The sequence below is a fragment of the Cryptotermes secundus genome, unplaced genomic scaffold, assembly GCF_002891405.2.
Source record: "Cryptotermes secundus unplaced genomic scaffold, Csec_1.0 scaffold73, whole genome shotgun sequence".
NCBI classification, from domain to species: domain Eukaryota; kingdom Metazoa; phylum Arthropoda; class Insecta; order Blattodea; family Kalotermitidae; genus Cryptotermes; species Cryptotermes secundus.
In genome coordinates this window covers 2,531,288-2,544,531 of record NW_019738871.1, presented here as the reverse complement: position 1 = coordinate 2,544,531, position 13,244 = coordinate 2,531,288, and the positions used below count along the sequence as shown (strand labels likewise).

The 13,244-nt window shown below is 45.1% G+C and overlaps 1 protein-coding gene across 4 annotated transcripts in view; it reads right to left on the bottom strand.

The window, feature by feature from the left end:
* Positions 1–13,244, bottom strand: part of LOC111871074 (proton channel OtopLc) — a 104,252-nt gene that overhangs the window by 37,398 nt on the left and 53,610 nt on the right. The window contains exon 1 of one of the 4 annotated variants that reach the window (XM_023863854.2): positions 9,082–9,311. The exons of 2 other annotated variants lie outside the window; for them this stretch is intronic. In XM_023863854.2, the coding sequence (XP_023719622.2) occupies positions 9,082–9,310 (229 nt within the window). In that variant the 5' untranslated portion in view covers position 9,311. Of the gene's footprint in view, positions 1–2,485; positions 2,606–9,081; positions 9,312–13,244 lie in introns of those variants that run through there. One more of the 4 variants, XM_023863857.2, reaches the window with a different exon arrangement.

The following is a 13,244-nucleotide window of genomic DNA, read 5'->3' as shown; positions in this document are numbered from 1 at the left end:
CTTAGAGAGATAGGATGGGATGGTATGGATTTGATAGCTCTGGCTCAGGATAGGGACCAGTGGATGGCTCTTGTGAACACGGTGATGAATCTTCGGGTTCCATAAGATGCTGGGAAATTCTTGAGTAACTGCAGAATTGGCGGCTCCTCAAGAAGGGCTCAGATCCATGAGTAAGTAAGTAAGTAAGTAAGTAAGCCAGCAGAGTACAGAGGTCGCTTAAGTGCTTTTGCTCCCTGTATCCTATCGCAAACCTAATACAGAACACCCGAAGTTATTATGAAACTGACTGCCTACTCTTCGCAACCTGTATGGTACCCACAGCCGTTAAGGCGATATCCAAGTACTGCAGTAGAGATTTCGGACGCGATAAGAGTCATCGCCAGTCACTTGTATAACTGCACGAATAAATTTTAATTTCCTAATTCGACTGTGAAATGTAAATGTCACTGGATGGAGGTGAGTAGTCAGCTTCAGCCCCCAGCCGCTTTACCCCCGGTGAAACAGCCCTAGTTACCCATTAGCTCTGCAGCCCCCAGAGCCGGTCTGGACGCTGTGGAAAATAGGAAAATCCCTTGCCCCTCTAGTGAATCGAACTACTGCCGTCAAACCCATAGCTATACTAACTGAACTATCACTAGTTTGAGTGATGTTACTTCCTTAAAAGCCTAGCTACTACAGGTGTACAATAGACTGCGAAATGATCACGGAAAGTGACTACCAATAAGCACGTCTACTTCTGCCAGTATGTTACGAAATTCTGGAACGATTTCAGATCTGCTGTATGTTGAAAGCTTAACTTCAGTCAGTGTCCCAAATATATTGCCAACTTTAGCGGATAGAGGTGTCGCGTGGTCAGCGCAACGGATCCCCATGGCCGTTATTTTCGGTTTTCTACACCGGAACCGCTTGCACTAACTTCGCCGACAAGCTGTGGTCGCTGCGTCGGCATAGTTCGCTTGCGGACTAAAACCACGGAGTTTGTTTTTGTTTTCTATTATATTATATTACCATGTGTTATATCACATTTTACTAAGCTCCATGAAAAATGTAGGCCAGAGTCATTCTTGGTACTGAACACCTTATAATGGCATAAAATAGGGTTCCCAGGATAAAAAATGCCCATTTTCTGTTTAAAACATCTCTGACGGTACGTTACGCCTTGAGTAGGCAACCTTACGGAAAGTAAAGTCCTGAGTGTTCAAAGAGATGTCCGGTATGGCGATTTGGGTTCACATAAACGTGTTGAAAATTGACTCTAGTAACAGCCTCGTGATTATGTACAGATCTATCGGGTGATGACGCACCCTACAACATATCCTTGACACAGTTCATTCAAAATGTCTAATACTGGCTTATCTGTGTGCCAAGGTACCCCACATCACTGGGCGCACACAGGGAGATGGCGAACCAGGCACTGTCCACTTCTTGTGTTTTTGTAAAAACATCAAAATTAAGAAGCGAAGAAGATATCCCAAATATTAATATAAAATTATCCTTCTAGTACATGCTGTAGGGTTCTGACGATGTTGCAAAACACACAGAGATACTGGGTTTTTGGCCTTCGTCCATCGTGTTGGTTTTAAATAATCAAGAAAAAACAAATTTTCGGAAACTGGATCTCTTTCCGTCCTCAGGCGAGTGAAGACACCTACTGTGTTTTTTTTTTTTTTTTGAAACAGCTAGCTTCAATCACTAGACAACCGATGTCACAAAACACTGAGACTATATATACCTGAGACCAGGCTAAGTCCATGAGAGCTAACGGGAAAAGTATGCAATAAAAATTGTTCCAAGCAAGCACATGCGTGGAACCAGAATAGAAAGGAGGGTAGAAATTTATGCCACGTAACCAAACTAATAACCAAGTCCATGAACCCCAAAGCATTGAATCCATAAGGGAAATGTCCAAACTTGGCTGGCTGATCGGAAGTAACAGCAGGTACAGAAAGTATAAGAAATCAGCTCACATGACATGTTTAACTAATCCGATCTGCAGCTATAAACCAAGTCGTAGAATATGAGGAGGATCGCAGAAGGCTTTAGACGGCCAGTAAAAGTAATCGCGAGTTGGTAAGACAAAGGCTTCTGTCAGCCCACGCAAAGAATTCTGGTGGCACCCACGCCCTCCGCTTGCGTTAAAAAGGATCCCATGTTGTTTAATAATCGCACCACCGAGAAGGGTGGTTTACCTGTACCGGTCTAGAGTTGTAAGCGGGAGGGTTTCGGTTCGAACCTCAGGCAGGACACTGACCATCCTGACTTAAGTTCGTAACATTCCACAATCCCTCCAGGCAAATGCTGGGAACAGTGCTTCGATCAGGTCATCGCGACCTTCTTTCAAATCCTCTCCAGTTCTTGTCATACTCCTCGGCTATACACTCTCTGAATTGAAGGCTCCGGCAAACAACCACCACTAACTAGAACAATAATCCCATTTTGCACGCACATCCCTGCAACACAACAGACGATTCTATGTAACGCTTACCTTCTTCATAGTCACTGTTGTAATACAAGTTCCGCTGAAATGCCGTTTTGTCGAATGTGTGCACCGGTTTCCACTTGAAAATGCGGTTCGTCCACTCAGTCGGATTTTCAACAAAGGAAAAAGTACATTTCTATCACTTTTTCCCCAAAAATATCCTGTCTTAAAACACTGGATAAATCACTATTTCCTTGGGTGTATTCAACGTTCAATGTTTATTCACTTTCGTCAGTAATTTATCTACATTAATTTTCTTTTTAAGTACTATTATTTCTATCTAACAATTCACAAAAGTGGCAGCTGTCTCACTGCCGCCATTACAAGTCAAGTTCTGTCACACCGTCCAGATAAGCGTTCAGCAAAGAGGCTGTTACGAAGTCTGCTGTTCGCGACACAGTATCACTCCCAAACTGCAACAGGCGAACTCCAAATGCAGCCCATTACACACGCATACATTAACAATAACAAGCGTCCCACTGTGCAAGCAGTTGCCTGTTACTCGGCAGGCACATTAAGACTCCCAGAGCCCGCACACCGTGTCTGTCAGTGTGGAGTTGTGTCCTCATTAGCACACATCTCATGCTCCACATTTCTCGTTTTCTGAACAAGAGGACGAGATTACATTGTCGTATAAGCAACTCTCACGCCCCTTTCTTAAGTTGGAGGTGGAGGGGGACAGGTGAAGTGACGTAGTTACAATTCAAGATAAAAAGAAGGCCATCTCAAGAGAGAGTCATCACATCGCCCTGGTCTCTGCTCGATTGTTAGTATAGGAACCCTTCACGTGGCTTTCACTTGCAATTCACTTCAGGTGCATATCTGTTTGGGGGTTCTCAGCGTCAGTAGCACTTGCAAGATATGCAGCGCATGCGCAACTTGCGTAAACATTTTGTTTCTGTCTTGTATAGCTTCGATAGGCCCACCCAGCCTCTTAATCCAGTGGGTACCTGGGGGCGAGTTCCACCTCACTGTAACCGTTCATTGTAACCCGCCGGTTATAACGAGCAGTAATTAATTCTTATAATTAACATCTCTGTTATGAGTTTAGAGTATAGAAAGAGAGAGATGCCACACCTTGCACCCAAGAGGTAACGTAGGACAATTTTTGCTGTCCCCTCCACATGTTGAAAATTGCTTTTTCTAAGAAAATTTTGAGTTTTGAGACGGCGACAAAACCTTTGGGTAAAATTCTGGTTTTGACATTCTGGGAAGCACTTCACCTTCAAGTAAAGAAAGGTAGAGCTATCCCTGTAACTGGCCGTGGAGACCCATACCGTTGTGAGACGTCAGGTCCCACATTATCTAGACAATCGGCTCACAGATGGCGGTATGTTTGTCAGCCTTACGCTTCGCCCGCCCTTTACCCCCCAGGAATCTTCCTGGTACTCATTTATGTTAGAAGCTGAGTGAACCCCAGGGCCATGGTGCGGCTGGAAGGATTAGGTTAATTGAAAAAAAATCCACTACATCGGGACTCGAAGCCGCGACCTTCCGATGGCCAAAGACTTTAGCCGTTATCAATCGCTGCTCTGGCCAGGTGGCCGTTTACGTTTTAAGTTCCAAAATCTCTAAGAACTTTCGGTCGACTGGTAACTAGAGATTTCCAGTTTTTAAACCAAGCCAATCATGGTATAAATAGGGAGGCAACCTTTGTAGAGCAGAGGGATCCTCAAATTATATGGACGTCAGAACGTCTCGGCTCTGTAAACACTTGACTTTTAGCTATCAAAGTGCAGGATCACAAATCCGCGCTCTTCGAAATTCTAAATTCACGACCTACGTAACTTATTAGGCCGACTAATGTTCAAGTATCCGAAGTGGGCAGAGTGTGAAATGTGACAGTAAATCAGTCTGTAAAGTATCAGAAAATGTATGATATTATTAAAGTTGTATTCCATTGCACTCATTATCCCAGTGCTGTTCAATAAATCACAACTCCAAGTGTAACCAGGGTATCTATTGTGGGCCTGTGTAGGAACAATGCTCTTCCTGTCCTGCCAGAAGAAAGGCCGTTACGTCCAGAGATAGACCTCATGTTCTACCCAGTCCAGTGCCAGAGGCATGTCATCTCCTTGCTGACATTTTTTTTTCTTTGGCGCTACAGACCCAATTTTGGCCTTGGCCTACCTCCATGAAACTCTCCGTTTCACTTCGGCTTATTTGATAGGACTCCTTGCGCGGGGGATCAGCTCGCCGCAAGGTCTCTATCTGTACACAAACACAGAAAAACGCGCGCGCACACACACTGAACATCCATGCCCTGAATGGGATTCGAACCTATNGGATAGAGCATATAATCGGATTTTTTTATATCTTGTATATTTTTATGACGCTGGAATGAGTGCATTATAGTATTTTTTTTTTTGCTAACGTTGGGAGGCCTCTATTAGGGCGAAATTTTGATGTTAACAATGGGCGAGCTGCATGTGAGGCATGCAGTGCAACGTGGAATTTGGGTACCAACTCAGCATTTGCTCTAGGACCGAGGAAAACCACGGAAAACCTTGGTCGAGTTAGCCGGTCGCAGGAACTTCCGGATGCAAACTGACTTCTAGCCAGCAGTCCGGCTTAAATACGCGAACCCTAACATTAGACCCTATCTGGCTGTTTCTTTATTTTAATAGTTTACATATGTGTTTCTACATTTTTCTTTTCTTTTGCATACTTTGGATGAGCAGGAAACATTTGTGTATCACATTTATAAAGGGTTGTAACTGTTTAAGTATTGATAAATTTAGATCTATATTGTGGAGGGGCAAAGGTTCGTTGCTCATCCAGTGACCGGATTTTATGATTACAATTTTTTATTTTTTAATCACATCTTCCTTTCTTCTCCAAGGCGTGTTACTCGTACAGCGATACCTTTGTCTTTTTTTTTTATCCATGTAGGCGTTGTGGGGAGAGCTGCGGTGGGGCATTCAGGGAATTATAACACTAGTAATTCGTGAAGTCTTTGTGTCTTTCTTGTCCCCAAGCTTCTACTATCTGCGTGCCATGTGCTCCATCCACTTTCAGCATTTAGAAATGAGTATAAGGAAACATCGTCCTTTAATTGTTTCTTACATCCTGTTGTGTATTTAATCAATATTAGAGTTAATTTTACCGACCACACAACATACCTTTACTACTATCACACTATTCGATCGAATAAGTGAGAAGACGAATGTGATTGCGTGTAATTATACAGCTGTGTTCGTACACCTGAGGATGACCTCTTGAGGTCGAAACATATAGTGTGATAGTAGTAAAGGTATGTTGTGTGGTCGGTAAAATTAACTCTAAACATGGTCCTGCTTACTGTTAGTAGCTGCGCTTCTGACATTTCTGTCGACTGATATCGGTTTGGAATATGGCATATCGAGACACAATTTTCCAACACCAACTCCTCATATATTGAATTTGCTTCTGTGATTAGCAAGTTACGAGCCGATCACAGACGCCACGCAGTCTAAGGTAGGCCGCACACCGCCATGCGTCAAGACATATAACAGTCAAGGCACGATGTCTGCGACATGACGCAAAAAAAAGGAGCACAGTTGAAACGAATAAGATTATGAAAACCGCCGCACACCGGTCTGAGTCATGATGCTGACGAATCACGAATGAAGCAAGACTGCGTCTTTTGTCTCATGTCTTGATACTTGTTTTGGCGCAGTTGGTGTGCGGCCGCCCTAAGGCATTCACCGTCATCTCCCTCTCGAACAGTGGGATCGTGAGTTCGAATCCCACTTGAGGCATGGATCTCTGCGTGTAGGTAGCGGCCTTGTGATGGGCTGATCCCCCGTGCAAGGAGTCCCTGTCTACTGCATATAGAATTAATAAACTGAAAAAGCGGCCGAAGACAAAAGGGGGGGCTATAGAGCCAGAGAGAGAGAGAGAGAAAAAAAAAAGATTACTAAGTTGCGATACCTATGAAAAAGGCGTCCGTCTCATTGCACTGGAGAGCGTAGTTCAACTCATAGGTTTCGCAGTAAGAAAGTTACAGCAGAATAGTTACCATTCTAAAGCCACGCTCAAGTATACAACCAGACGTAACAAATTACCAAATAAATTCACATTTTTCAAGGGCACAAGCTCCAATACAGTGACGCACTGACTTTCACATTTCCCATGAAGTTTCGGTGATCAAACTGGCCGTGCATTCAAGGCGCCTACCGTTCCAAATATGAGATCTCTGGTTCATATCCTGCTCTGGGCACTTAACTTTGTCTGGGTACTCAAGCTCACGACGGATCGCAATCCGACGCGTCGTGCCCAGTATTCTAGAAATTAGATGTAATTCGGAATGGAAACAGCCCAGATGGTCTACTCCATTGGTTTCCAGACTCTACATATCACCTCACCGTCCGTCTTAACTCTGTGTATCAACAGCTCTTCAGTTCTTGAATTTGTAGCGTGTACAGCCGTTGCTATGCAATGGGCAAATAAACAACGGTTTTATATATCCCGTTTCTAGGCAACGGATCGTAAATACGTTCCCGCTGCAAAAAATACCTACACAACAATAGAGTTACTACTGGAAACGGTGTTTTCTATATGGTCCGCGCCGAGGAGTTATCTTCAAGACAACCGAGTTGCCAGTTGTAACCCGTGTGGAGGCGGGGTCGAATACCTCCACCGTGGCCCTGCGAGTCACGGGAGGCGGCGAAAAGGGCAATCTCAAATCTGAGACAGTAGAATATGGTCGCGAGTACCATGGGACTCGGACCCGAGAAAGACTGCGCTGGCAAGGACCAGCCTCTCTCGTCAGAGAGGGCGCACCACAGAAACAAGACCGTAACTGTCAAAGAATAATAAATATCTGGTCATGAGCCCCAGATGGGGCTCGACACCAAGACTTACTGACTTACTGACCGTCAGTCGCATTGTGACTTTGAATTTGACCCAGTTAGTTGTCAGTTGAAAGTCAACATGTGAAGAGGACACTAGGAGGTTGGTGGGAAATGACTGCCAGCCTGGGACCGAGTCATCTGAGAGCTGAGTTCTGCACGGGAGGCTGTGAAGACAGAACCTGAGTGCGTGAAGCTTAAAAATCTCCACTATTAGAAGCCGCTGCCAAGGAACAGCTGGTGAAGACAAAGCAGGCTGGAAAAGGCTTAGTGGGTGCTGTGGTGATTTGAGAATTGTGGAGGTCAGCGGTGGCATTGAATTCCTTATACTTACAAGTTGTATGGATGAGTGGCCAATAAATCCAAACCAATTCAAACCCCGTCTATAGCCACACTTCCAATACGTGACAACATTTTAGATTTTCATCAGTTAATAATGTTATACGCATTTTAAAATGCTCGAATTAAAAGAAAACATTTCTGACATTGGAACTGGAATAGCGCAGTCTGTACAGCGACTGCCTACGGGCTGGACGACCGAGGGGTCGGAGTTCGAGTCTCGGTAGGGTCAAGAATTTTCTTTTCTCCATGCCGTCCAGTACGGCCCTGGGGCCTACTCAGCCTCCTACCCAATGGATACCTGTGGCTCTTTCTCCGGGGGTAAAGCGGCAGGGGTANTCAAGAATTTTCTCTTCTCCATGTCGTCCAGACCGGCTCTGAGGCCGACCCAGCCTCCTACCCAATGGATACATGTGGCTCTTCCCCCGGGGGTAAAGCGGCAGGGGTATGAAGCTGACCACTCACCTCCAACTAGTGCCCAGATCAAGAAAATGTGGATCTACACATCCACTCCTCCATACGCCTTCATGGTCTAGTGCTTAATTAGTTAAGTACATGGGATAACTTTACTATACTTTTTTGCCATATTTCTGACCTTTTTGGAAATTTTACTGAAATCGGTTTGATTATAGATTTTTCCTTCATAATATCTCGCGACCCTTTAACCATCAAGTCACGTCCCTCCCCCAGGGGGGAGCCCTCAATTTGGAAACGATTTGCCTAATCAATGGTAGCTGAAGAAGAAACACATAACTAAATGCATTCACTTTCTCTGGTACTGTCACAGAGAAAACACGAACATGACTTCATTAATAACACGCGCGTTATATACAGATAATGTGTATAGTTGTATGGTAGTTTTCTGTATACCGGATCTTGTGAATGCGGTAATGAACCTTCCTGTGAACTGAAAATGAAATTTGTTGACCAGTTGAGTGACTTAAATTGTCAAGGACTCTGCTCTGTGGAGTTAGTTACGGTTTCTTATATTAAGTAACGTAAAGTTGTCCCTGTGCTTAACTAATTAAGCATTATGCCATGAAGACTTATGGGAGAGTGGATGTATAGATCCGCATTTTCTTGACCACGGCACTAGTTGGTGAGTGGTCAGCTTCACGGCCTGGCCGTTTTACCCCCGGTACCCACTGTATAGGAGGATGGGTGAACCCCAGAGCCGGTCTGGAGGATTGGAGAAGTGAAAATTCTTGACCTCCGATCCCTCGGTTGTCCAATCCATAGCCATTCTCTATACCGGCTGAGCTATCACCCAGGGTAAATCGAATCTAACGACCATTCACCTGATCTCAGGTAGCGACATCTGCTTACAGAACAAAGCGAGCGAATGCGGGGGGGGGGAATACAGCTAATGCACAGCAACTTTTCCACATACACGAGAAAATCAACGGTAAACGTAAGAACAAAAATACTTACCACCCCAGTCCTTGGGCCAAATGTCTGTCATAGACATGCCTCTTCTCTCCTCCGCGCCACCACTCGCCTCTCCTGTCGTACTCTTACTCTCCCGGAGCCTCCAGTTCTCCCTACCCGGAGTGGGACTAACATCCAGAACTCGGTTATCGTCTCGACTCCTGTTTCTCGAATTCTGAGCTGAACGTTCTTGCGAATCATTTTCCTCGACCAGCTCCTCGTCTCGTAACATGAAGACCAGATCATCACTACTAACACCAACACCAACACCAACACCAACACAGTCTCCTTCACTTCCTCTTCTTGACGCTCTCGGACCCCCACCACCATCTTCATCAACACCACCCTCCCGTTCTGGCATGTCATCCAGCCGGTCACTGCTGGCGCGGTAAGGGCCTACAAGGCCTACCACCCCTCTAGCAGGTCCCTGTCTTGAGAGCAGACCTGCTGGATCCGTTACCGCCTTCCCTCCTACATCATTCCAATATCTGCAGCCGGAAGTTTCATTTTCGGTTTTATGTCGGCCTGATGTTTTGCAGACAGATGCGTACATGGGCTGTTCAGAGGAGCAGCTGTAACTGTGTATATTGGGTTTTGTTGCCGTCTGAATCCACCGAGCGCGTTGGGCTGAGCGTCCGCCTGCACTGCTCGCTGATTTGTGACTGTTGTTGCTTGCAACAGCAGCGGTAATGTTCGTGAGTTCTGCTACCATGATCACGGATACACTTTTCTCTCTTAAAAAGGGGGTTCATGGATAACCGTACTTTGTTTCAACCATTACTAGCGTGGGAGGGAGGAGTCGTGTTAATGAGAAATTAACGCAGTTTACCCCCACCTCTACACTTCGCACAATTGTTTCTATAGTGGCCACACTTGAAGTCTCACTTCGTCACAGGAAATACATAACTGCACGCACCTGGTTTTCCGGTCTGATCACCTTCTTATACAGTTCCACGAGTGCAGACAATTAATTTAAATTCTAAATTGCATTGTTTCGTAACACGACTACCCTGAGGAATGCAGACATGCGCAGAAGGATGACACAGAATGTAAAGTGTTCCCTAGATACTTAATATTTATCAATACATAATTAACCGTTATATAATTACGTGAAACAAGCTGGACAATGCTTAGGCTTCACAGCTTGCAAGAAATGAATATCTCCGCGACTTCGTTTTTAATTACGAGGCTAACCGCATGTTCAGAGACTGCCTACCATCTGCTGTCCGTTCGTCTTGCTGCACCTCACCGAACTTCTAACTTCGAGTTGTTTGCACTGCGGAGTGAATCGGTGACAAGCAAGAAGATCAGCTGGCACTAAGGCGCGCTTTTGTTTCGTATAAAGGAACTCAAAGCAGGAGCCAGGAACCTCGGCTCCATTGTTGTCACAAACAGTGTGCTCTCGTGACTAGTACGTTTATTCTTTAGGCAAAATTCTGACCTGACGTCTATTTTAAAACAATGAAATGAATTTATATTGGTACTACAAAATGGAGAAAACGCCATGAAATAATGCGTAAAAACTTTAGGAAACTAACCTAGTCTGTAAAGTAAAGTAAAGGTATCCCTGTAACAGGCCGTGGAGGCCCATAGGGTTGTGAGACGTTGAGGTTCCCACATTATCTAGACAATCGGCTCATAGATAGCAGTAAGGTTGTCAGCCCTACGCGCCGGCCGCGCTTTACCCCTAAGAATATTCCTGGTACTCATTTCTGTTAGAGGCTGAGTCGACCCAAGGGCCATAGTGCGGCTGGAAGGATTAGGTAAATTTAAAAAATCCAATGATCTCATCGGGATTCGATCCCGCGACCTTCCGGCTTGTAGCATAGTGCCTGAACCTAGTCTCTAAGGAGTGAAAAATTAAGGCCGGCGAGTGAATAAAGCTTAGAATTTATTTCTTATTATTCTCCCCCACTCCTATCTTTGATTCACCCAGACATGGAACACAAAAAATAGCCTGTCCAGGCCTCAGCCGGTAAGGTTTCTGCCTTCTATTCTGGAGAAGCCCTGTTCGAACACCGGCCATCCTGATTTGATGTTTCCCGTGGTGTTCATCAGTCCCTTCATGCGAATTCTTGGATGGTACCTTGAAACATGTCACGAGTTTTTCCTTCCACGTCCTTCCCAATCCATAGTTCATTAAACCGACCGGTCCATGCTATGTGAGCTGGGGTCCTGACAGCGTCGTTAAGTACGTTACAAAGCAATAAATATAAGGTGCACTGTGTTTTGCCTTGCAAGTCTGTATGATGACACAAAATGGTGCAACTGCGGGGCACGAGAGGTAGGGTGGACATGGTTTTCATTTGGGAAATATTTGGCAAGTAAAATTCTCGTGTGACTAGTGCTGAAACCAGCTGACCATGGCCGACACACTCTCACACATATATACATACATATGCACGGTAATCAGTCCTTACAACAAGCCTCTGTGAGAAAAATGAAAGAGAACTTGCAAGAAATAACAACACAGATGTAGACGTTTTGAAACACGATATTTCGTTCATCTTCAGTAAGCTTGCATTTCCCATTCGTGATAGAAGATGGCACGTGGTAGCGTAGTTGATTAAGGCACTATGCTACAAGCCGAAAGGTCGCGGGATCTGATACCTCCATCTTCAGGGTAGGATCTGAGTGACAACTTTTCCTGAAAGCTGCATACCGAATCGAGATTATGTCACCCCACACATTTCAACCCTGTGGATTGAACCATCACATTTCTCTAACACTTCGATATCCGCCTACAAGACTACACGGCGTCACAAAGACCATAATTTGAACATCAATACATGACTACGTACGTAAGACAGCAATCAGCCCGAAGAGAATATAAAACTGCATTGTCAGAATTTGAGATAGTTACTGAAGGTTTCATGGGAGTAAACCGCTGCGATAAGTTGCCCACTTCTCACCCTGGCGGCCCGGGTTCAGTCCTGCTATAAAGAGTCGCTACGACATGAGGAATACTCGGACTGGCGGTCAAAGGAAACGGCAAAACAGGAGCTTGTAAGGTATATAAAGTTTTGCCGTGAAATATGGTGAAGTGAAAGCTGTAAAGCGCCATGGCCGAACGGAAAGCCACATTAGCAAGTCGAGGCCAAGTTTATGAACTCAACTGATGACAGTTATTTTGTGAAAACCGGAAAAAGAGAGGGGCAACAAGTCGCTTGCGCGGAATTAGTACTGACTTAATCACGGTACAAAACACCGCCACAGCTGTCGTGCCCTGTGTTTGCAGTTTCGAAGTCAGCCAGAAGCCAGCGTGGGCACACGAAAGTGTAAGCGGTGGCTGAAAATTTGTTGACACCTGAGTCACTACAGTTAGTTCCGAACAATGTGGCAAGTTTCTCAGTTTCCGTTGCCTGCGATGCGTCAAATAAAGGCAATTTAAAATTGTATCCAGTGATCATTTGATACTCTGACATGCAGAGACGTACAATTTCAACAATTATATGGGTATGTAAGATTTGAGGTTTTCACGGTGGTGACTGTGAAGAAAGGAGTCCTCTGGGATTTGCGCCGTGTAAAAGTTGTTAACCGACGTTTCGGAGTAACGTATCGCCTCCATCTTCAGGGTAGAAGACAAGAGAAAATCCACGAGCGAACCAGCTTGAGCAGGTGCACCTGATCTGTTGCACCTGCTCAAGTTGGTTCGCTCGCGGATTTTCTCTTGTCTTCTACCCTTAAGATGGAGGCGATACGTTACTCCGAAACTTCGGTTAAGAACTTCTACACAGCGCCACATCCAAGAAGACTGCTTTCTTCAACTATATGGGTAGTCTTAAAGGACTCCCACTTTAACATTCCATAGAGGAGAGCGAGACAGAATATTGACGAATACATCACCGATATTTCCTCTCCTGAACTCTGACCTGCCATACGGCTCAGTCGGTATACCGACGGCCTACAATCTGGACAAATGTTCAATTCCCGGCAGGGGAAAGCGATTTTTCTCCTCTCTACAGCGTCCAGACTAGCTCTGTGGCCCTCCCAGCCTCCTATCCAATGGACATCGGGGCTTTTTCCCCGGAGGTAAAAGGATCTTGGCCGTGAAGCTGACCATTTACCTCCATCTGTTGCTAGGTCAAGAATGGTGGCGCTATACGTCCACTCCCCCAAACGTCTAATGGCTTTCATACATATAGATATACACGTACATACATGTA